This window comes from Haemaphysalis longicornis, unplaced genomic scaffold (assembly GCF_048455015.1).
Source record: "Haemaphysalis longicornis isolate Haplotype H1 unplaced genomic scaffold, Haemaphysalis longicornis Haplotype H1 scaffold_3, whole genome shotgun sequence".
NCBI classification, from domain to species: Eukaryota; Metazoa; Arthropoda; class Arachnida; order Ixodida; family Ixodidae; genus Haemaphysalis; species Haemaphysalis longicornis.
The window spans coordinates 22,049,135-22,072,945 of NW_027526335.1; the positions used below are offsets into that span (position 1 = coordinate 22,049,135).

The window sequence follows — 23,811 nt, forward strand, 5'->3', positions numbered from 1 at the left end:
TGCGTGTGAGGGAGGGTTCGATGATTGTGTTCAACGCACCGACGCTACACAGGTGATGAGGCGCACCGTAGTGGAGGGCTCCGGATTAATTTTGATCACCTGGGGATCTTTAACGTGCGCCGAAACCTCGTAAACACGGGCGTTTTTTTGCTTTTCACCTTAATCAGAAAAGCGGCCGCCGCGGCTGGGAATCGAACCCGCGTCCTCGTGCTCAGCAGCACAACGCCTTAGCCACTGAGCCACCGCAGCGGGTATAGTAATACAATGACATACACTAATTTTTGCAGTGAAACATGCATGACGCTTCGCATGTGGGGGAAGGGGTGATTATGAGCGCCTTGAAAGATAAGCAGTGCCCGTATCGCGCTCTGTAGTCTCAATTGTAAGTACGGGGGTCCAAAAGCTGCGTGGAAATTGTTTTGCCACACGCCGGCTTTTAACGGGTACAGTTGTTGGCGTCGGTGCTGCTGCTCCCCGACACCAGCCTTCCCCCCCCCCCAACTTCCAATTATGACGATTTTATTTTGATGGTAGTAATAGTGCAAATTGTGCTTCTGCTGTGCCCCTATGGGCTCTACTCCCGGGATGTATTCCAGGAGGGTGAGAGTAACTCACTGACGCTTTCTCGACACGGCCCAAAAACTTTCACACGCAAACGTAGCGTAAAAGATATTTATAAACGAGTACCGTGGTTAAGGCAATATAAAAACAATCATACGGGCATTCCGCGAGCTGTAAAAATTAACTTCCGCGACCTAAAACATTAGTCGTATTAAAAACGCTCTTTTCCGTGCAAACAAAACTAAATTTGCTCTAAAAGTGTGTCTCACATAGCTGCCAAGCTTCAGCTAGAAGCCACTGGGGGCGTATTGCCGACTTGGGCTGAATTTGGAGCAATAAAACCGGCATGCGTAGTAAATAAAAACACTCCTCGAAATACGTTTTCAAATTCTTTTTAAGTCACAAACAATCTGTTGATTAGTGATATAAACAAACAGCGCGCTAGAGTTATATGTAAATTCTGTAAACATTTTTCCAAAAGCAAAACTTGTAGATAACACAATTCACGGCGAAAAAGCCGGGCTAGAGGAAGACGCGAAGAAGACTCCGGTGTGTGGTGTGGCGAATGCGGCTGTGCCCATGGCGTCTGACGCATTCGAGTCAGCCTCCTCGAGAGACGACGGCGTAGTCGAGCAAGTCGTCTGCACGCCCATGTCTTGCTTGGACTGGTGCTGCTGCTGCGGCTGAGGCTGCTGCTGCTGCTGCTGCTGCTGCTGCATCTGCTGTTGCAACTGCTGGGCATGGTCGAAGGCTGCAGTTTAAGAATAAATGCCTTTAAATGGCGGCTAATATAGCGAGAACTCTAGTTTCTTTATCCTTAGACTGTTCCAAAGTTTTACTAATGGGAGTTTGGGTACCTGAGATGGTCCGCGAAGCAATCCCCGAAACTATGCCCCCCTCCCCCAAAAAAGCTTTTTTTCTTTTTGCCAAACTAAACAGGCAACACACAAAAAAAGAAAGAAATACAGTGGCTTCTCTGCATGACACGTACACGTGTACACGCAGTTTTAAAGTCGGCTTGTTGTGCAACATCAAAGCTGTGCAAGAAAGCCACACACACAAAAAGCAGGCAAATACGTGTTTGGGCGACCTAACCAGAAACAGCAAAGTTTCACAATATGACGCGGGTAAGCATAAAAATAAGACAAAATGCGGGAATCAATAGATGCAACGCCGATTCTAGCTGCAAGTGCAAATTGTTTTGGCATTACGACACTGACCAACATCACAATACGAGGTCCCCAACTTGTATCAAGAGGGATCACTGGCCCTGTGTTAAAATCACCCCTCTGGACCCGTGCCACGATTCTGTTAGGCCTCCGAAAAGTTTTCCCACTCGCATGTGCCTTTTCATTTCACTTTTGCCCACGTTTATTTAATGGCAGGTTTATTCCTAAAGCCCTTGCTCGCTTTTTACAACGTGCAATTTGACGTAGAGTCCCGCATGAACCAGCACAATGCAAGTGTTTTCTCGTCCTAAACAACTGAAAAAAGGTTACTGTTTTGTGGCGGCTACATATAACCAGGATGCGAAATATTGCCTCCCGGAGCTCATTTCGTCCTTCGCAAGCGCTACTGAAGCCATTGCTGTTTATGCAAACATTTGAAGGGAAGTTGCTCTGGGTCTGCTCACAAATACGGACACAAAAAAACTGGCCACGTATCTTCTTTGTTCGTTGCAAATGTCGACAAAAGACGATAGTCTTTCGCAGACATTTGCCAAGTAAATGTCTTCCTTCGCTTTCCCCCTCACCTCATGCTGTTCCTCTCCAGTCGCGCTCATCCCAAGGTAAGCACGCTAGAGGTTTGCTCAAGTCAATTTAAATTTACCTCGTTCCACTTCACCAGGCTGGGTTCCTAGATGCCAGCGCTTCCGTACGGCGGAGACGCGCGTGAATTGAGGCACCCTACTTAAACTTTTACAGAACCACCTTGCCCTTCTCCACGTACGTTCCAAGCGGAACGTGGAACTTATCTAGTGGAACCTTTCGTAACAGTTTCCGTTTGATTTCTCAAAATGACGCCAGAAGCTATTGTGGCGAGGGCAACAGCAGGCGACGGAGTGAATTTGTTTTCTGCAGCAGACGTGGAATTTTCTATCGCAAAAAATGAAGCATCCATAATTTTTTATAAATAAACAACGCAAATGTCACTTATGTCTTGATTTTTCGCCTCATATTTGCGTAATGTATTGTTCTTGTTCAAGAATGTTGACAGGTATGAACATTGCCACCGGACTTATACGTTTGGATTTGGCTGTGGGATGTGCACCTTCTGTTTCGCTTTGGCCGGATGGATGAATCGAGTCAGACAGACCCAAATTTCTGCGTTTAAGTAGCTCAGGATAAAAACTATCGTCTTTAAAAAAAGGGAACTGTCACAAGACCTGAAAGTACGTATTTTCCGTGTCATATCCAGTGCAACTTCCCTTCAAAACAATGTTATACGAACTAGCCCGACTCCACTAATTACTTAAATTTATGCAAAAAGTAGTCAGTGTATGTAAATTCTGTTACAACGTTAGCTAATAACGGCAGTTCCCCCGGGATACGCGTCGTATGCGCTTGAAAATCTGTATCGTCTGCCTGTTTCACGCCTTTAATATTTGCCTCTAAAGCGTGCTGCACTGCAAGCATACGTTTAGTGTGGCAAAAGCAAACCTATGACAGAGGCCATCGCTCGTATCCTCGTAGCACATAACGGCGCACGAAGGGTGGCGCAGATGGAGCGACGGGCACTAGTATTATATTTAAAAAATAAACAACAGCGAATAATTCTTGTTTACTTCACTACGTCCCGCTATCACTTTAGCGCTCTTGTAGGGGCTAACGAAGTTGCAGTTCTGCTCCTGGAATGCCGAGAGTACACCCAACTCTTCAAATGCTTTTTTCCCCCACCATTTTATCAGGTTCTTCACGGAAATTGGAACAATTACCGACTAAAGCGGACGCTTGCAAAAATGCGCCCATTCGCTCCGGACAGATAGTTAACCGGCGAAGCTGTAACGTGTGGCCGGTGTTTTTTCGCTCCCTTCGATGCGCCGTTCACAGTTACCAGTGGCGGAAGATGCGAGACTGTAGCTAAGTCATATAAACCCAGCCAATATCTCACATCTAACCTCTAATTCTTCTCCAACCTGTTTTTTTTTTTTTTTTTTTTGTTGGCCGCCCACAGCTCCTAACTCTTTTTCTCCCCTACCCCGTCCCTGCTTTTCAATAAACGTTTTCTCTCTCTCTCTCTCTCTCTCTCTCTCTCTCTCTCTCTCTCTCTCTCTCTCTCTCTCTCTCTCTCTCTCTCTCTCTCTCTCTCTCTCTCTCTCTCTCTCTCTCTCTCTCTCTCTCTCTCTCTCTCTCGCATGCGCACGGGGTTGCGCAGGCGGAGTTTTCTGCGTACGCGGGACCGCCAGATTTCCCTTTCGCCTAGCCATATAAAGCGTCGCTTCAACAGAAGCCCAGAATGAAGTTGCACGTACCTACGGGGTTACCGGGGGTTTCTGCGCAACCTGACACAAACTCCCTTTCCCACCGGGTGCCACATTTGGAGCAACTTTAAGGGTGCCAGAAAGCAGGGATATTCCCACTCTCTCCCTCTCCACTTTTTCCCCTCTCCCTCCCTTTCGCTCTAGCACTCACTCACTAAATCGTGCATTCTCTCACTCACTCACGAATTCACTCACCCGTTCACACATTCACGAAAGCATTCACTCACACACCTATTCACTGACTGATCACGCACTCAAGCACACACTCTCCAACTCTCTCATGTAAGCAATTCTCTTAAGCAATGCGAGCGATTCGTCAGAAGGCATGCGCAACGAACGCACCAGCCGCCATGGCCTGCGGCCTGGCAAGGTTGCTCCTGGCCAGGGCCAGCCAGTGCAGGTATCCGGACGGCAGGAGGTCGTAGTTGAAGCGCAGCAGCGGGGGCCCGCTAGGGGGCGATCCCCGGGACCAGCACTCCTGGAGGGCGTGCGCCGTGGCTGCTGCTGCCGCGGCGCCCCCGAACGGGGCCAACGATGTGGACGGGCGAGACTCGGCTGACAGCTGCAGACCGCCGCCGGGACGACCGCCGAAGTCTGACAGAGAGGTTGGCGGCCTGGACTGGGACGAGCCGCTGTGCTGGACGAGCGACGACAGGGCCTGCGTGCAGTCGCGTAATCGAGGAGGGGGAAAGGATTAAAAGGCAGTAGAACTGCCCGGGATTGGGCAGAGTTGGTTCGTATTGACTGGAAGTTTCAGTTTGAGCGTTAAAAAATAACTACGTAAGGTAGAAAACCATCCGTGTTTTTTACAGCCAAGCTGAAACATCCAGTCGAGTAAAGGACAACATGACTAAGCAACTCGTCCGCATCGTGGACACGACTTCAGTCCGTGCCGTTATTTTTAGGGGCGAAGCTCCTAAAGCCATGGGTCTGTCCATCCCTTGTGTCTCGTGGTACGCGACCGCCGCATGCTTTCGGAGATGTCGCAAAGTGGGCCGCGTTGCACGCGCAAGAACCGGCTGCAACCGGCAGCGCAAACTCGGCACCGGGAGTGCGAGCTTGTCTGTGTTCGCCAACGGAGGCGCGAGCGCACGTGCACTGCGAGGGGGAGATCACGCAAGAGATCACGCCACGAACGCAGGCAGTCGTTCTCGGAGATCGAACGAGACGCAAGGACCTTTGCTCGTTTCCTCTCGTCTTGTTCGGGCACAAGTTCGCCCTAAATAAAAGTTCTTTACTGTTATGTCCCATCCTACGTGACAAATTGTGGTGGAGGTGCGGGGTAGTCCTCGATGGCGCGGGGTCTTTCACCAGGTCTGGGTCTGGGAGCATTGACTCCGAAAATAAAAGTTGATTTGTACAATGTATACGCACACAGTCTTACGTCTTTCTTAATGATGTAATGGGCGAACTTTCACGGGAGAGTTACGGTTACCGATGATCTCCCCCTCTCGAGCTTCGCGCCACTTATCATTCATTCCGTGGACATGGCCTGATTTTTTGTTAAATTATACGTTCAAACCCGATCAGGACATCTTGCAAGCTCCTTGTTTTCCAAAACACTTCGTAAGCTGTACGGTGCTTTAACTAGATGCCTGGCTACTTTCAGTGACTCGCCTTTAAACAAGATGTTCCGAAGGTCAAAGCTTGCTGTTATCCAAATATCCGCTTCAAAACTAGGGTACTGCTTTCGTGAGGAGTGTGTACACTGGTACGGCGGTCGCGTCCGTGCCTACCTCCCTGTTCTGTTGCACTCCGTGCAGCAGAGCGCCCAATTCCAGGTGCGCCCCGGGAGCCGAGCAGGAGTGATGGCGGGCAGAGGACGAATGCCACGCCCCGGCACCCACAGGCTGCGGCGGCTGCTGCTGAGGCTGAGGCTGGTGGTGGCTCTGCTGCGGCTGGGACGGCAGCGACTTCCAGACGCCGCCGGAGAAGTGGTCGTGCACCACCGACTTGGCGTACACCGGCCGCAGGGCGGAAGCCGTGCCGATCGGCGCCAGGGGCTCGGATGCCGCTGGTAGAGCCTGTAGATGCACAGAGAACCACGAGGCAACGCTCCGCGACATCGCTGCGCATGTTCGATACATAATTCGTGGGCAATCCGGGGGCTCGCTTAGCTCGGAAGGTTCCTAAGGTTCGTGTTGAGTATTTGAGACTGATGTACCTAATTAGGCCAGTAAAATATTAAGGCATCACTTTAAGGACGCGACTTGAAGAGGACACACAGGACTGGCGCTGGACAAACTCCGTTGATGTCCAGCGACAGTCCTGTGTGTCTTACACAAGAAGTTTCGTCGTTAACGCGCTGTTTGAATATGCTTCTCTGCTCCGGCACCCATCTCGTCCACATTAATGCATTGACGACTAAACTAAACCAAAGCATTCACGCTTTGTACGAACGAACGGTGTTCTTCACTGGGTGGCATTGTTCGCTAGTGCGTGTATTTCAATGAGCCGCTTTAATGATGCAAGGGTGTAGCGAAATTATCCCGGGGTAGCCGAAAAAAAATATTTGGGAACTGGGGAACCACGGGGTTGGGGGGGGGGGTGGAGGGGGGGGGGTGCAGACAGGAGATATGGTCAATATTTGCGGCGACAAAAACTAAGAAATCACATTAGAGGCTCTTCTCCGGCGCCGTGCGTCCAAAGAGACACTATGACTCCAGTAGACTAGTGCACTCTAACTCCAGCAAAGTCACCTGGAGGCCGTGCGATGACGGCCCCGCAGCGCGCAGAAGACGGGTGGCCGCGGCAGTAGCGGCGGCCGCTGCAGCCGCAGCAGCCGGGTGACCTCCGGCGCGTAGCGCGAGCAGCCTCCTCCACTCGGACTGCAGCGCAGGGGCCACGCCACCGGCCGGCTCCGGCGGGAAGATGCGGGACGGCGGACTCCGGCAGCACTCCTGCTGCTGCTGCTGCTGCGGCGGCGGCGGCTGCTGCGCTGGGAACCGGCTCCTGTTGGGCCCCCGGATGGGAACAGGAGGAAGAAATGTACGCGCTGAAGCTTCTATAACTTCACGCTGTTGGTGGGTGAGGCTAACGATTCTGCGGGGTCTGTTGTGATCCCGTGTGGTGTGTGCACGCGGAAACAAAAACCTTCTTGGCGTACCTAAAGGCACACGTCTTGACTAGACCCTCTTAATAGAAGCATATGGACACCTATTCATCTCACTCAACATCGTCGCCCCATTCATCTGACGTAGCAAGCCAGGCAACTTGGTTCAGATCATTTCGCCGGCTTCATTGAAGATCTCCCTCTCCCTCCCTCCCTCCCTCCCTCCGGCTTGTGTATTAGAACCTTCTTTGATCGTCACTGCTCTGGATCCGATTCCATAGTTGTGGAGAGATAGCGCGGAAGGGCAAATGCTCGCAGGCCAAACGCCACGGCATTCCATTCGCTGACGCTCTAGCGTGCTTGTCGCTCTCTCTTGAGCGCTTCTTCGACGCTTGCGTTTTCTTTGCAAGCTCTTAGCGGAGCACAGGTTCCCTTCAAAAGTTTGTTTATCGGAAGAAATCTGCATCGTTCTTTGCTACGTGACAATATTTTCTGCTAGCATAAGGTGGCTTCACTTGGGTGTGGAGTTTCTATACTGGCTCGGTTTAGAATGCCAGACAAAGCGAGGCTGGCGCAGACGTTTTCTGTTTTTCTTCCTTATCGTTATACATTGTTTTTGCTGCACGAACTTTTTTTTTCTTTTTTCGCACGGATGAACTGGTCTAGACACTTGCAGCTCCGATGCTAAAGAGGGCGCTGCTTACTCACCGGGACATCTCCGATTTGCGAACCAGTAGAAACTCGCTGGCCAGAGCAGTCCTGTTCATTCGGACCTGAAAAAAACGAAGCGAAAAACAATGCATCCGGGATGAGAAAGGAGGCATATATTGCATGTATTTCGAATTGATTCGTGATGATGATGATGGTTAGAGTTTTTTGGCGCAAGGCCAGCTGGGGCAAAGAGCGCCAAACAAAAGTATCTATAATAAAATAGTGGCTACTAAAGCCAAAAGAACAATAAAATCAATTAACGGCAATGGTGATGGCTGGTGTATAGGGCCAGATATGATTATGCGTGATAGGAGATGAGGTTTAAAAACTTCACGTCTGACAAGTACTCAAACACACGTTTCACGGAAAACATGGCATCGTCACCTAGAAACAGCGATGGATGTAGTGGGATATGTTGTCTGTAGAGTTCTCTGAAGTGTTTGTGACGTGTTGTGTGAAGTGCCTTGCATGTGATTAGTATGTGCACCACGGATAGGGCATCTCCGCACCTGCTGCACTGGGGTCTAGACGATCCCGTCAGCAGATACAAGTGCGTCGCATGGGTGTGCCCTATCCGCAGCCTACCCAAGGCGACTTCCGTGTGTCTGTTGCGCGAGTCAGCTGTGTACCGTCCCAAGTGTGGCTTTATTACATGTAGTTTGTTGTCTGTCTGTTCATTCCAGTGTGTTTGCCATGTTCTGCGCAGGTGTTGTCTGATGTGTGGCTTGAGGTCTGTGTAGGGTACCGTTGTAATGTCCACAGTGTTCCTGAGTGCAGCAGCACCGGCCCTCTCGTCTGCCAACTCGTTCCCAGCGATCCCTGCATGTCCTGGGACCCAGCAGAGGACCAGCTTATGCTTCTTTGCATACACGGACATGATAGCGTTAAATACAAGATTAACTATGTGGTTTTTCGGGGGTGTATGCGATGACAGAGCGCGAACAACACTCAAGGAATCTGTGTAGATGATAGACTTTGGAATTTGATTTTCAAGTATGTGCCGTACAATCAGCAAAATCCCATACGCCTCTGCTGAAAAAATTGTCGTGTGGACGCTCATGGTTCTGGCTGCACAGAAATTCGGACCATGAGCAGCGCAGGAGACCATAGTGGAGGTTTTAGACGCGTCACTGTAAAATTCTGCAAGTGGGTATTTAAACTGCAGAGACAGAAAGTGCTGCAGTATTACAGCCTGCGGTACCCGATTTTTGTCAAGTTTCATAAAAGAAAGGTCGCACGACACAGGACGAACTTGCCAAGGCGGTAAACTGTTTGAAAGGGATGACCTGTACACATCCAAAAACAAAGCACTGAGATCCGAGGCTCGCTCTTTCACTCTAAGTGAAAAGGGCAGAGGAACGGATGGGCGATTTACAAAGAGCAGAGATGTGGATGTGTCGTTAAAGACAGGATAAAAAGGATGATTATTCAGCGATGAAATTTTAAAAGCATAAAGCAAGTCCATGTATGTTCGTTGGTTCTCAAGGCTCCACTTATTACACTCAACATAAAGACTCTCAGCAGGGCTAGTGCGAAAAGCACCCGACGAAAGACGAAGGCCCAGGTGTAGAACTGGGTCAAGAATTCGCAAGGCTGTCTTAGTCGCCGACCCATACACCACACTGCCATAGTCCAAACGAGACCCAACCAAAGCAGTATACAAGCGAAGCAAGAGTTCTTTGTCGGAACCATAGGATTGGTGGGAGAGAACCTTAAGTATATTCATTGTTTTGAGACATTTATTTTTAAGTTCCTTGATGTGGGGAATGAATGTGAGTTTGTGATCAAACACCACACCTAAGAACTTGTGCTCCTTGTTCACAGGAAGCGACATGCCATTAAGAGTAATGTCTGGGTCCGGATGGACCCCGCGCTTCCTGGAGAACACAACGCAGGAGCTTTTTGCAGGATTCAATTTAAACCCATTCTTGTCTGCCCAGCCGGCAAGCTTCTTGACGCCGAGCTGGACTTGACGTTCGCAGATGGACATATTACATGATTTAAAAGATATCTGTACGTCATCTACATACATGGAGTAAGAAATTGTAGGCGGCAGTGCCTTCCCAAGGGAGCTCATTTTTACTATGAAGAGAGTGCAGCTTAGAACTCCGCCTTGCGGCACGCCATTTTCTTGCACGTGTACCTTTGACAGTGCAGAGCCAACTCTGACGCGAAAGGTTCTCTCAGACAAATAGCTAGCAAGGGTGTTAAACATATTACCAGAAACACCGAATGACTTCAGGTCAGTAAGGATCCCATAACGCCAAGCGGTGTCATAGGCCTTTTCTAGGTCGAAAAACACAGTTAAACAGAACTGTTTATGAATGAAGGCATCCTTAATATATGACTCTAGTGCCACAAGTTGATCATTCGTGGATCGCCCCGCCCTGAAGCCTGCCTGGCAGCTCTCGAGAAGGCCGTTATACTCCAAAAAGTACACGAGCCTCCGGTTTATCATCTTCTCGAGAAGCTTACACAGGCAGCTGGTCAGGGCAATGGGTCGATATCTAGCGGGAGAAGAAGGGTCCTTCCCTTCTTTCAAGAATGCTACAACTATGGCATCCCTCCAAGACTTTGGAATGTGCCCCGAAAGCCATATCTTGTTGAAAAGGTGAAGAAGTGTTACAAGAGTGTCTGTGTGTAAGTTCTGTATCATTGTATATGTAATGTTGTCTGGGCCTGGAGCTGAGGGTTTACACGTGCTCAGAGCACCCCTCAGCTCATGAAGCGTGAACTCGGAGTTATAAGAGGTGGCTGACCTGTCATTGTCATGTAAAGGTTTCTTTTCGGCCACGAGTTTGTGTTTCATGAAGGTGTTTGTGTAGTGTGCTGCACTAGAAACGTGTTGGAAGTGTTGTGCGAGTGTGTCAGCCTGGTGTTCGAGTGTGTCCCCTGTTGTACTGACCAGAGGCAGGCTGTGTGTTTGATGTCCCTTGAGTTTGCGTATTCGTGTCCATACTTTCCGTGTGTCTGTGTAGGAGTTAATTGATGTTATGAATGAACGCCAACTCTCTCGTTTTGCCTCACGGCGCACACGTTTTCCTAACGCCTGGGCCCGTTTGAACAAGAGGAGGTTACTCGACGTGGGGTACCGGCGAAGGATACCCCACGCCTTGTTCTGGGCCTCTCGCGCCCGCCTACAGTCCTCATTCCACCACGGCCTCCGCTGGTTGCGCGGGGCAACAGAGGCGTGGGGAATGGACTTTTCGGCGGCGTCGAGGATGTGCGCCGTGAGGAGTTGGGTAGCTTCTTCAACGTGTAGGTGTCCTATGGATGTGTGGTGTAGTTTGGATGTCTCTGTAAATGTGTTCCAGTTAGCTCGTGCTTCATTGAACCTATTATGGGAAGATGGACTGCTCGGGCCTTTACCTATATACGTTAATGAAGTGGGGAAATGGTCACTGCCATATGGGTCCGTGCCCACACCCCACTCGAGAAGAGGAAAGAGAACTGCGGAGCCAATAGCCAAGTCAAGACATGAGTATGTGTTGTGACCTATGTTATGGTATGTAGGCTGTTTATTGTTGAAAAGGCATGCTCCAGAGGATGTAAGAAACCTCTCTATCAGGCGACCTCGGGCATCCGTACGAGAAGAGCCCCAAAGAGAATTGTGAGCATTAAGGTCGCCTGTTAGAATGTATGGTTCGGGCAGCTGGTCAACCAGCGCCTCGAAGTCAGAACTCAAAAGTGTAACATCAGGAGGAATGTATATGGAGCATACCGTTATCAACCTATTAAATATTATTAAGCGTATTGCTACAGCCTCAAGGATAGTGTTCAAGGTGACAGGGTGGCATGCTAAGGATTTCCGGACGATTATGGCCACACCGCCAGAAGAGTGTGTGCAGCCATCCCTGTCTTTCCTGTATACCAGGTAACTATTCAAGAAATTTGATTGTTTAGAATTCAAATGTGTTTCCTGAACACACATTACACTTGGCTGATTGGTATGCAGAATCTCATACACGTCGTCAAGATTATTCAGAAGGCCTCTGCAGTTCCATTGTACAATATTTTCTCTTCCCATTATTTAGTGTGAGAGCTACTGGAGTGTGTATGTTTATGTGTCGTCTTTCGGGGCTGTGACTCTTGGATTGGGCTTTTTGGGCGGCCTATCTGTAGGCTTGGACGTCGGAGGCCGCTCCTTGCGCTGCGTTGCAGGCAAGAACGGCACGACGTCCATCTCGTCGTCCGATGTCCTGGGTGTGCCTGTGGAACCGGGCCCCCCGGACTTGGCCCCCCTTCGGGGGCCCTTCGTTTGACCCGCCACCGCCGGTGGTGTCGGCGGCACCAGAAGTGGCACGGGCGGTGCGGTGGCGGTGGGAGCCGGTGCGGGGCTCGTGGTGTCCATGGCACACTCCAACGCACTGGACGATGGGGAGGCACGGACGGGAGCGGCACCGGCCCCGACAGAAGAGGTTGCCACCACAACCGCTGCTGCCTGAGCAAGCGGCGTGGTGGCGGGTTGGGCTACCAGAGGCAACCCAGGGGGGGGGCGGGGGCGGGACCAAGTCCGACTCTCGGTACTGGGTCCCCGCCGAAACAAGACGCCGCTCCGCCCCCCGGCGAGCTGCGTCGGCTTACCTCCCCAGAGGGAAAGAGGCGAACCTCTTCCGCGCCTCTGGGAAGGTGATGTTTTCGTTGACTTTCAAGGCAATTATCTGTTTTTCCTGTTTGAACTTTTCACAGCTCCTAGAATAGGCAGCGTGTGGTCCCTGACAGTTCGCACAGGTGAAGTTCTCGGATTTACAATTGTCTGTTAGATGATCATGTGCTGAACATTTTGCGCACGTCAATTTACCACGACAAGAGGTTGTGCCGTGCCCAAACCGCTGACACTTGAAACAGCGGCGTGGGTTCGGCACGTAGGGTCGGATTGGACATCTCAAGAAACCTGCGTTGACCGACTCAGGAAGGTTAGAGCGGTCAAGTGTCAAGATTATGTGCTTTGTTGGAATTATTTCATCATTTCGACGTATGGTGATTCGCCTCACCGCTGTCACGCCCTGATCTCGGAGGCCCTCGAGCAGATCTGCTTCAGTCTCATTCATTAGATCCCGATCAGAGATCACGCCCTGGCAGCTATTGAGGCTGCGATGGGGCGTGATCTTGATGTCAACATCTACCATGCGTGTTTGCTTGAGGAGGTTGGAGGATTGTTGTTTGTTCTCTACTTCTATCAAAACTTCTCCCGTTGTGAGTTTCTTAGCCTTGTACGACTTTCCGATAAGGCTTTCAAGAAACTTGGATATTAGAAACACTGACTGGGAAGTGATGGGCTTTGCCTTGTCAACAGATTCCATGATCAAAAACCGCGAGAAATTATCAGGCTTTGGGGAAGAGATCGCTTGCAAAGGAGGAAAAGAAACTTCGGTGCGGCCCCTTTTCGGGGGCCGATCACGTTTTGGGGGGGGGTTTGGAAAATGCCATGTGATACATTGGAAAGCAGGGAGACGGGGGTACTTTCTCCTTTGACCTTACCCTGGTAGTCAAAGAGGTCCCGGAGCTCCCTGCCTGGTAGACAGGCAGGGAGCCCATCGGCCGGAGCTTGACCAAGGCTCCGACGGCCACCGTTAAAGGTTTATACCCGTCACCTTAAAAACACATCACCACGGTAGGGCACAGCTTATGTTGGGGGGCTCGGGGTCCGCGGTATCGCCAGTACCGTCACCAAGATTACTCAAGGTGCCCCGTGCGGGGTCGAATTGATTCGTGTCTTCTGTTGTGTGTTGTAGAACTTCATTCGTGCAGCCCCTCTTCGCCCTCTTCTCTTTCCCTCTTGTTACTTAGGGTTCACCTCGCTTGTACAAGGGTGCGTCGCGAAGCAATACAATCATATGGTTGTTAGCGCAAGTGGGCCTCCTTTCATTCCCTTGCCCTGCCAGTCGCGCTGTTTGCATTCACAAAAGGCAATGAAAGTATCGCCAGCAATGCTAAAGCATTAAAAAAATTTTACGAATCTGCACGAAGTGAATCATGACGAGTGGGCGAAGCATTGGGGATCGTTCTTACCGTAAATCACCCGTGAAAATGCTTACTGCTGTTAAAACGATATCCATTCCAATTCAATTCAATTCAATTTAATCCAATCTAATCCAATGCTCCTCGCGCATGTGCATCACGGCTCTCCAGGTGCTCTCTCTCTCTCTCTCTCTCTCTCTCTCTCTCTCTCTCTCTCTCTCTCTCTCTCTCTCTCTCATCTTTTGTGAACCTTTTATTTTATTCTTGCCAACCTTTTGTGAACCTTTTGTTCACAGATGTTTCGATTTACATGGCGCTGGGCCGGGAGCACGAACGCCGGACGGACAAGCCTCGGCCTTAAGCTGCTTCGCCCTTAAGAAAACGCCCTCTTGTCAACTCCAGCCACCGGGTCAGCACCTTGCTGGCGGCGCCAGGCGGTATAGAAAACTACGCCTACCTCGCTGTTCAGGGAGACGACCAGAAAAGCGGTTCCACGCAGGGCGAAGCGGATGGAAGAGCTGCCCGACGGCCACTGGTCGTCGCGAAGTTCCAGCAGCCGCAAGGTCGGCTCGTACTCTCCTCCCACCTTCAGCGTCATCTGTACGCGGAATAAACGACGGGAGGTGCTCGTACACAGAACTTACCTTGCCGGCCGCTGCGTAGAGCAGAGGTGTCGCTCAAGACGTGGAGGTTGCGACTTCGAAGATCTCATCGCCAACAGATACTAATGCACAAGAGATAGAAAATTTTCTCGCGTGTTTGAAGCCCCTTCGGCCCACTACAACTTCCTATCCCGCCCGAAAAGATAAGATAGCCCCTGTCCTGTCGTTCCCCATTTGTTTTGTTATTGTTGCGTTTCAAACCACAGAAACTCCGCTATTAACGAAACTTTTCTTTGAGCGATGCGTTGAGTGCATAACCGGGCAAGATCATCGTACTCTGTAGGGACAGTTGTAGCATGATGCTCCCACATTGCGGTAAGCGGGGTCAAAAACATGAAAGAACGTTCCACTACGTGAACAAAATGTTCACATTGCTTTTGGTTGGCATCTTAGAAAATATCCTGAGAACTACTAAACGTGAAATGGATGAAAAAAAATTTTTTTTTTACAAGCAGAAAACCCCGCGATCTTGTCAGCAGGAGATTGAAACGGCAGGAGGGCGCAGCTGTCTTAAAGGAAAAACAAGTTTATTTGAGCGAACTTTTGCTCCCCTAACAACTCAAAGAATACACAGGCGGCGAAGCAGCAGTCAACAAAGTGACGTGCGTAGGCGAGTCTCGGCGAATCGAATGCTGCGGCGTCGGCTCCGCGGGAATATTTCTGCATGAGTGTTTCTCGAACCGTGGAATTACATCCAGAACACTGTAGATCACAAAAGATTATTCTAGGCTGTTGCCGTTAGTTCGGAACGCTCTCCCTATCGGAAGAGATAACACATGCGTCATAGAAATAAAAAAATGGAACACGTGCTTCCCTTGGCACAAAGATAACACAGACGGGGAAGCCAGGCGGTAAAAGCAAAACAAATAAACACAATGCATACGGTTCGCGGAATCACCCCCCCCCCCCTCCTCTAAGAGTGCATCGACCCGACGATGCTAACATAAAGCGACAGTCCGAACAAAAAATAAATAAAAATATAAAGTCCGTCATCTTGCGTAGAAAGGTTTTAAGCGAACCACGTGGGCGACTTCGGGCCGCGTGCGTCGTCGTGATGTTCCGGAATCACCATCGGGCATCACCTCGTAGGTAAGTTGGTCCACACGTTGTAAAATCCGGTAGGGTCCGAAATTCCGTCGTAGAAGCTCCTCACTGAGTCCACGATGTTGGATGGGAGTCCAAACCCACACACGATCCCCTGGGCGGTACTGGGCGTCTCGGCCTCGGAGGTTGTAGCGTCCGGCATCCACCAGCTGCTGGTTCGTTGTGCGAACTCGAGCGAGCTGGCGGGCCTCCTCCGCACGCTGAAGGTATCCTTGGACGTCTGCGTTGAGGTCGTAGTATTCTACGTGCGGAAGCATGGCGTCAAGCATCGTAGTCGACCGTCTTCCGTAGAAGAGCTCGAACGGTGTGATCTGCTTATTTTCCTGGATAGTAGTGTTCTACGCAAACGTGACATACGAAAGGACTTCGTCCCCAGTCTTATGTTCAACGTCGACGTACATATATCCGCGATCGTCTTGTTCAGACGTTCCGTTAGTTCGTTCGTTTGGGGGTGGCACGCCGTCGTTCTTCGGTGATCCGTGTTGCTGTAGCGTAAGATTCCTTGCATGAGCTCCGCAGTGAAGGCCGTTCCGCGGTCTGATTAGGACTTCAGGGGCTCCATGTCGCAGCACAACTTGGCTTATGAAGATCATGGCGACTTCTTGTGCAGTCCCCCTCGGAAGAGCGGAGGTCTCTGTTTAGCGTGTCATTGTAGTCTGTCGCGACGACAATCCACTTGTTCTCGGATCGTGACGTACAAACAGGCGCAAATGGTCCATTGCAATCTGTTGGAAGGGCCTCGATGGGTCGGCGATAGGCTGCAGAAGTCGGGCGGGTCTCGTCAGCGACGTTTTTCGTCGCTGGAAAGCTGTTTTAAAGGAAAAACAAGTTTATTGGAGCGAACTTGTGCTCCCCTAACAACTCAAAGAATTCACAGGCGGTGAAGCAGCAGTCAACAAAGTGACGTGCGTAGGCGAGTCTCAGCGAATCGAATGCCACGGCGTCGGCTCCGCGGGAATTTATCTTTGGGCGTGAGTGTTTCTCGAACCGTCGAATTACACCCAGAACACTGTAGACCACAAAAGATTATTCTAGGCTGTTGCCGTCAGTTCGGACAACGCCGTCTGTATAAACAGTGCCTAGCGCGTGAGCGAAAAATGGCCAAACAGCCACTCTCCTGTTGCTCTCTCCTACCCTTCCCCGCTCCGTAGCCTTCCAGCGTGCTTTCGTGTCCGCCAGCCAGCGCCGCTTCTCGGAAACTATGCAAAATAGTGGAAAGTTTGTTTAGCGTTCCCGAGGCGGCGCTCCTACGCCTTCTTGTTTTTCACCATGCCTGTCTGTCTTGGTCTGTCACTGATAAAACTTCCTTTGTCCCGAAGCAAAATCCCTTGCGCTGCCGCAGGCTGATGCCGGCTTTGCGCGCTTATCTACTCGGATCGCAGGCCCTGATATTTTCTGAGGGGGGCATCCCCCCTCTATCCCCTCCGCATTTAGGTATTGTTTTGACCCCCCTGTTCGCACTCCGCATCGGTACGCACTTCTACAATCGCGGACTGTACTGTAGAAGCGCCCGGACAGTGTGGCGGGATCGCAGCTGCTTATCCTTTTGTTTCCTATAATTTTCTGAAGTTTACAAGCACGTGATATTATTGGAAAGTAGAAGTGAGCGCCTGAACAAAAAACGTGCACGCAATTTTTTCTTCTCTAAATACTCCAGAACGAAAAATATCAGTAAAATAATGGCTGCCCCATCCGAAAATATCGTTTTTCTGTTAGCTATATGTCTATCCGACAATCAGAATGTTCTCTAGACTGTTTCAGTCCGCCTCCGTCTTTATCTTTGGAAAAGTGCAGCAAGTATGAAGCGAGCGACACGTTGAACGAGATCCCCAGTGCGCCACAGAACTAGCGCCCCGTCACGGCTAAGATGTAAGCGAAACGGCCCTTGAAGCCCAACAGTCAAGCTGACAGACACACGTCGTAGAAGTGGGTGCAGCGTTCGCGACTCGCGAGCAGTGACGTAAGGCGAGATGTCCGCCAGCACGCGCCACATAGCGGATCAGTGCCTGAACTAAGCGTCCCTACCCGTGGCCTCCGCGATTTGCTGCCGGCGGCGCGCCGTTGCTCCGGCCGTCCCATTCGGCGCGGAAGCAAGGGAAGCGGTGTAATTTCGCTAACTCCGACACACGCCGCGAGGCGGCGCCGTTAGCCTAAGCTTTACCGCACACTGCGAGAAGATGACATCTCCCTGTTTGCGGTGGCGGAGACGCACCTCCGTGAGCTGGAGGAGCCACCTGCTCACTCCGACTGGTGTTGGGCGGGATGCAACAGAGCCGGTCAGGGGCGCAAGGGTGGTGGGATAGGCTTCCTGTGGCGGCGGGACCTGCAGTGGCGACGCCAAGAAGGTGCATGCAGTGATCACCTGTGGGTGTTTGGGGACTTGAGGGGCATCCCAGTGGCAGTGTGTGTGGTGTACCTGGCAGTGAACACCAAGCACCGTGATGAAAACGTGCAGTCGCTGGAGTGCGTTCGCAGGGATGCCCGCCAGTGGGCAACGGACAGGGAACTCATCATCCTTGGTGACTTCAACGGGCACCTCAGTGAATTAGACGGCCACACTGACTTTAACGGGAGGCTGGTGTTAGGGTTGGCCGAGGACATGCAGCTCAGCATTCTTAACCTAGATCAGCGGTGTGTGGGCCAAGTCACCTGGTGTGCACGAGGAAGCACCACTACCATCGACTATGCACTGATCTCGCACGGTCTGGACAGTGCCTGTAGGATGTGCATGGTAGATGAGGAGGGCTTAAGGAGTGTGGGGAGCGACCATAACCGCCTGTGCCTGCAGTTTGGGGCTGCAGGGTTCCGGAAAAGAAAACCACAGCGGAAGGACAGAGGCAAGTACCTGCCCAGCGCTGCAGTGGGGAAGGTCTGTGAAGATTTTGAGGTTAGCCCACGCAGACATGCGGCTACATCTTACGAAGACTTTGTACAGGCCCTAAGGGAGGTCATTGAGCGCCACATGGTGCAGGACAGAAGGTCGGACGAGGCCAGGAAGAACCCATGGTGGGATGAGGAGGTGGAGACGGCATGGAGAGAGCGCCGTAGAGCAAACCGAGCTCACCGGCTTGCCATCAAGACTGGGTGTGCCGAGGCGGTCCCAGCTATGTGGGCTCAATACATTGAGCTGAAACGCAAGGTGCAGGCATTGGTGCAGGCGAAGTTGGCCGAGCACAACATGAGCCTCTTTCGGTCACTACACTCGGATGGCAAATCTACCGCCCAGAGGTTCTGGAGGTATGTCACGTCGTTGGACAGGCCAGCCCCCCCTCCGTGCCAGCTTCGGGATGTGGCATCTGGACGCTCTATCCTCAACCTGAAGGAGCACCTCACCGAGCACTTCACTCGTGTATTTCAGGACCCCGATCCTCCGGCTGACCTGTGTGGTGGGCAGAAAGAGGACATACCACCTGACTCGACCTCGGCCAGGTCAAGGGAGGAGAGCACACATTATGCCTTCTCAGGGTTGTCGGTGGACCGGGCCTTAGCACAGCTGCGGGCTCAAACAGCCATGGGCTTAGACAGTCTGTCAGCCCGGCTGCTAAAAAATCTCGGGCCTGTTGCAAGAGAACAGTTGGCAGACCTGTTCACAGGCATCATTGAGGGAGCTCCAATCCCAGAGGACTGGCGTTTGGGCAGGATCACCCTCGTCCCGAAACAGGGTGGCAACCCTGCACACCTGGGCGACCACCGGCCACTCACCGTCACTAGTGTTGTGTACCGCCTGTTCACGAGCATCCTTAAGGACTGGCTGAGCGGGTGGGTCGAGGCACACAACCTCCTGACAGAGTTGCAGAACGGATTTCGTCGGGGGCGCAGGCTGGACGACAACTTGTTTGTGCTCACTCAGTGTACAGAAATAGCCAGGAAGGAAGGACGCTCCCTGTTGTGCTGCTTCTTAGATGTGGAGAAAGCATACGACTCGGTACCCCATGCCCTTCTCTTCAAGCGTCTGGCACGTATGGGTATCCCAGGGGCCATACTGGACACCATACAACGCCTGTACGAGGGAAATTCAGTGGTGGTGAAGTTTGGTGGCGTGCAGTCTGAACGGATCCCAGTGGCCAAGGGACTCCGGCAGGGGTGTCCACTTTCACCCCTGCTTTACATACTGTATGCAGCTGACATTGAGCGGGAGCTGCTAAAATCAGGCTTAGGCTTTGGCCTAAGATTTAGCACCAGGGGCATAGATGACAGCTGCAGACTTCCGGGTCTGGCCTTCGCAGATGACTTGGTCGTTATGGCAGAAAGCTCATCAGAGCTCCAAGTGCTGCTGGACATCTGCCATGCCGAGGTCACAAAGCTGGGCCTACGGTTCAACACCAAGAAGACTGCAGTTGTCCGCCTTGCTGGTGGACAAAACGCAAACAGTACGCTCTCACTGGCCGGAAAACCCCCCACCACTCAGGCATCATACAAGTACCTGGGTGTGTGGCTGGGAATGGACGAGAACCTGTACAGTGAGCAGGAGGAGAAGCTCCGGCAATCAGCACTGCGAGCCCAAGGGATCCTCAGACGCCGGGTGCTGTGGGGCTGCAACCGCTTCACTATGGTACGCGAGTTGTGGAAGCTCGTCCACGTACCAGCCCTGACGTTCGCCAACGCCGTGGTCTGCCTGTCATCGGAGACTAGGGAATGGCTGGAGCGACGCCAGCGTGAGGTGGGCCGCACGGCAGTCGGCTGTCATGGCACCGTAGCCAACGAAGCTGTGCAGGGCGATGTGGGGTGGTCCTCGTTTGAAGCGAGGGAAGCTTCCAGCAAGCTTGTCTATAAGGGCCGCCTGCTTTTTATGAGCCGTGAACGCTGGGCGCGCCGAGTATTCGAGTACCTGTCGGCGACGTGCCTGCGCACCAAGTGGACGCGTCGAATGTACAGGCTGGAACAAAAGTATGGACTCTCCCGAAAGCCTGTCGAGGCGAACTCGACAACCTTGTGGACACGAGAAGTGCGGCTGCGAGTTTGTGCGGCAGAAGAGGAGGAGTGGCGCCGCAGCTGCTCCGAAAAATCTTCTTTGGCCCTCTACAGAGCCCACAAATGTGCGATCAGCTCGGTCCGGCTGTATGACAACAGCCTGGGCAGCACGCTCCTTTTTGAGGCTCGAGCGGGGGCACTTCGTACGCGAGTTCGACAGAAGAGGCTGGACGATTCGGTGGAGGATGTCCTGTGTCGTGCGTGTGTGCATGAGGAGGAAACGATGGAACATGTGGTCCTCCAGTGTGATCAGCTTGGACCAGACCGCAAGGGCGTGGGGAGCGATGGCAACACTCCTCTGCATGTTGCTCTTGGGTTTGAGGAGGGTGGCTCGGTGGACATGCGCGCTGTGGCGCGGACAAAGTGCCGACTTGAAATGTGGAAGAGGGCGACCCTTGGCACACAGTAGTATGGGTCATAGTGTGGCGTGGGACTAGGACGGTGGGTTCGGGTTCTTCGGCCACTGGGCCTTCACGGGTCCTGAGTTCTTGTATATAGAGTGCGTGTGTAATGTTAAACTTTTTTTCTTTCTTTCTTTTTTTTTTTGGTTAGGGTCGAGACCTCTCACCCGCCCGCTGCAAAGGGTACAACCGCAATATCATCATCATCATCATGAAGCGAGGCTCGTCTGGCCGACGCTGCCTGCGCAATGAGTTGTAAATCAGCCTTCGTTGTCGCGTCTTCGGGATAGAAAACTCTCAATATGTGGTCTATGTATTTTGACTCGATCCTACAAGTACAAAGTTGTTTAACGTACATTGTTTAACACGCACGATTGCCTTTGCACGCAGCTTTAGTGGTCGTTTGCTTGAAAGGCGAATGCCGAGAAGGGTTCTGTCATCTCGGGCAGAGTGAATGAATGCCAGCGTGCTGAATTCTGTTTTCGCTGTTACATCATTTTCGCGCGATACCGCTGCGCGAAAATATGCCTTTTTTGCCTTTTAAGTTGTTTCGAACGCTCTGGGTATCCGTTGTGTGTGTGTGTGTGTGTGTGAGCGTGTGTGTGTGTGTGTGTGTGTGTGTGTGTGTTGTGCGTGCGTGCATGCGTGCGTGCGTGCGTGTGTGTGTGTGTGCGTGCGTGCGGGCGTGAGTGCGCGCGCGAAAACAGCGTAATACCGATAAGCTCTCGTGTATTGTTTATAGGCAGGCGACTACGATAGTCAAATAATATGTTAGGTTTCCACGGGTACGAATCAATCATATTTTTGCGTTATATTTAATATGCTTAGGGGTTTCAAGTACCTACTGCAATCACGCTATCAAATTATTTGCCGTGAGTGAAAAAGTCATGATATTCCGCGATGTCTTTCATATCGCTATCGACTCTAAATATGTATTTTTTCGAAAGACTGTTTCTGAATTTCTAGATTTGCTAATTTGTTGTCATGACATATTAAGGGCATTATTTTTTTCGGTGAGCAGTTCAGCTGATCACTAATATCTGTATGCACAACATCGGCTGATAAGTTGTTCGGGATATTAGTGAACAAACACATCTAGTGGAGAACTATACTAACTCGGGTAAAGATTTTTATGACATTACTTAGACCACGTCCATTTATGGTAGACTGGAAGTCTCTCTGTACGTTTGTATATGCAAGCATGCATGCCAATAAACGGCACCAGCACGTGTACCCTGCCTATTGCGGAAGAAATACCGATAGCCATTTGGACAGTATACACTTCAGATGCTGAAGTATACGACGTCTCTGCTAACAGTATGGCGGTAGAAGTTACGCCAAACGTTTCAAGTAGTGTTGCCATGTCATCTACTTTATCTATCAAAGACAGCGCGTTTAAAGAAGAAAAAAGGAAACGACATAGGGGGTATTTTCGTGTTTACTAATGGTTGGATTTCGGTCGGTTGAATTCCCAAAATTTGTTTCTTGCTTGGAACGCACGGAATATGCGTTCCGTGCGTTCCAAACAACATGATTTTTAGAAACAAAACCGGAAAACGTGTTGTGTTTTGGAACCATGCGTGACTACAAAAACGAATACTGCTGTGCAATGGATTCACCTATGCATCACCCCGGACATAGTCTACGTCAAAAATTCAAAGCACCAGTAACTACCCTAATGGCACTAGTAACTACTTCTACCTTTCACCTGAATTGGTGTGCGGTAACTTTTTTATTAAACGTCGCACACAGGGTGCGAAGGCCGGGTTTTCGTCCTCAGCACCCGCCCGCGCCAGGGAAAACGACCTTAGGCTAAGCGTGCCGCGGTGCGGCGGAAAACGGCGAAACAGCCTCTTCGCAATTACGCTCTCTCCGGGCGATTGGAACGGCCGGAGCAACGGCGCGCCGCCGGTACCCGATCACGGAGGCCACGCCCTACCCTTCCCATTGAAAAGCGCGCGACGCGTCAGGCAATGTTAATACAGGCGGCGTTGGTTCGGAACACCCCTATCAGAAGAGATAACACATGTGGCATAGAAAGAAATAACGGAACACGTGCTTCCCTTGGCACACAGATAATAGACGGGGAAGCCAGGCGGTAAAAGCAAAACAAATAAACCCAATGCATGGTTCGCGGTAATAGGTAACCATGTGGTCAAATAAAAACACGGTGAAATACCCATATAGGTACGCACTGAACTCTTAGTGAAAAATTAGGTAGACAATGATGGTGAGCGGACAGGACGGGCGCCCGTGCTGTCTATTCGCCGTCCGTCTTTGCTGCGCTAAATCTTATTAAGTGCGAATGCACTTTATAAGCGACCCCAAACCTTCCACCGCCGGCGGCGGCGTCCGCAGTCCTCCTCTCCCTAGCAACGGCGTGGAGCGGAGAGAAGCGTCGGTAGCAACGGCGCGGTGACGTCACTTCACCACGTGACCGCGCTCGCTCCGCCTCCTCGCCGTGGCTGCGCGGGTGCGCGCCGCTCCCCGCACCGCTCCTCGCGCCGTGACGTCATGGTATGACGTCACAGCGCGCCTCCTCTCCCCAGCAGCTGCCGCGCGCCTCTCTCTCCACCGTGACGTCACACTCTCTCCTCTCCCCCTCGCTCGGCTGCAGCTGCCGTGCGCCGCTGTCCCTCTCCCCTTGCGCTCGCCTCCTCTCTCAGCCACCTGGCTCGGCGCGCTCGGCGCGGCGTACCCCCCTATATATGCAGCGATAAACTGCCAGACCTCCGTGGGTCGGCTCGCGCGCGCTCACGGGCGAATGCCAACGGATTTTAACTTTACTCCCCCTCATAGCATCACCCCGTGCATTCGCACTTAACCATGTTCACCCTCGGGGAAATGCTTGGGAGTTTTTTTCTGTATATAGTAATGGATTTCTACTATAGGTCAGGCACCGTAGGC

At 51.6% G+C, this 23,811-nt stretch overlaps 1 protein-coding gene across 3 annotated transcripts in view; it reads right to left on the reverse strand.

Moving 5' to 3' along the window:
- Positions 1-666: 666 nt before the first annotated feature.
- The window catches only part of LOC144174118 (uncharacterized), a 30,683-nt gene continuing 7,538 nt past the window's right edge, over positions 667-23,811 (reverse strand). Inside the window, exons 4-9 of one of the 3 annotated variants that reach the window (XM_077702587.1) lie at positions 14,224-14,364; positions 7,803-7,867; positions 6,742-6,994; positions 5,779-6,066; positions 4,385-4,700; positions 671-1,312 (exon numbers count right to left, since the gene is read on the reverse strand). In XM_077702587.1, the coding sequence (XP_077558713.1) occupies positions 1,065-1,312; positions 4,385-4,700; positions 5,779-6,066; positions 6,742-6,994; positions 7,803-7,867; positions 14,224-14,364 (1,311 nt within the window). In that variant the 3' untranslated portion in view covers positions 671-1,064. Of the gene's footprint in view, positions 1,313-4,384; positions 4,701-5,778; positions 6,067-6,741; positions 6,995-7,802; positions 7,868-14,223; positions 14,365-23,811 lie in introns of all 3 variants that reach the window. The other 2 variants (XM_077702589.1, XM_077702588.1) reach the window with 2 other exon arrangements.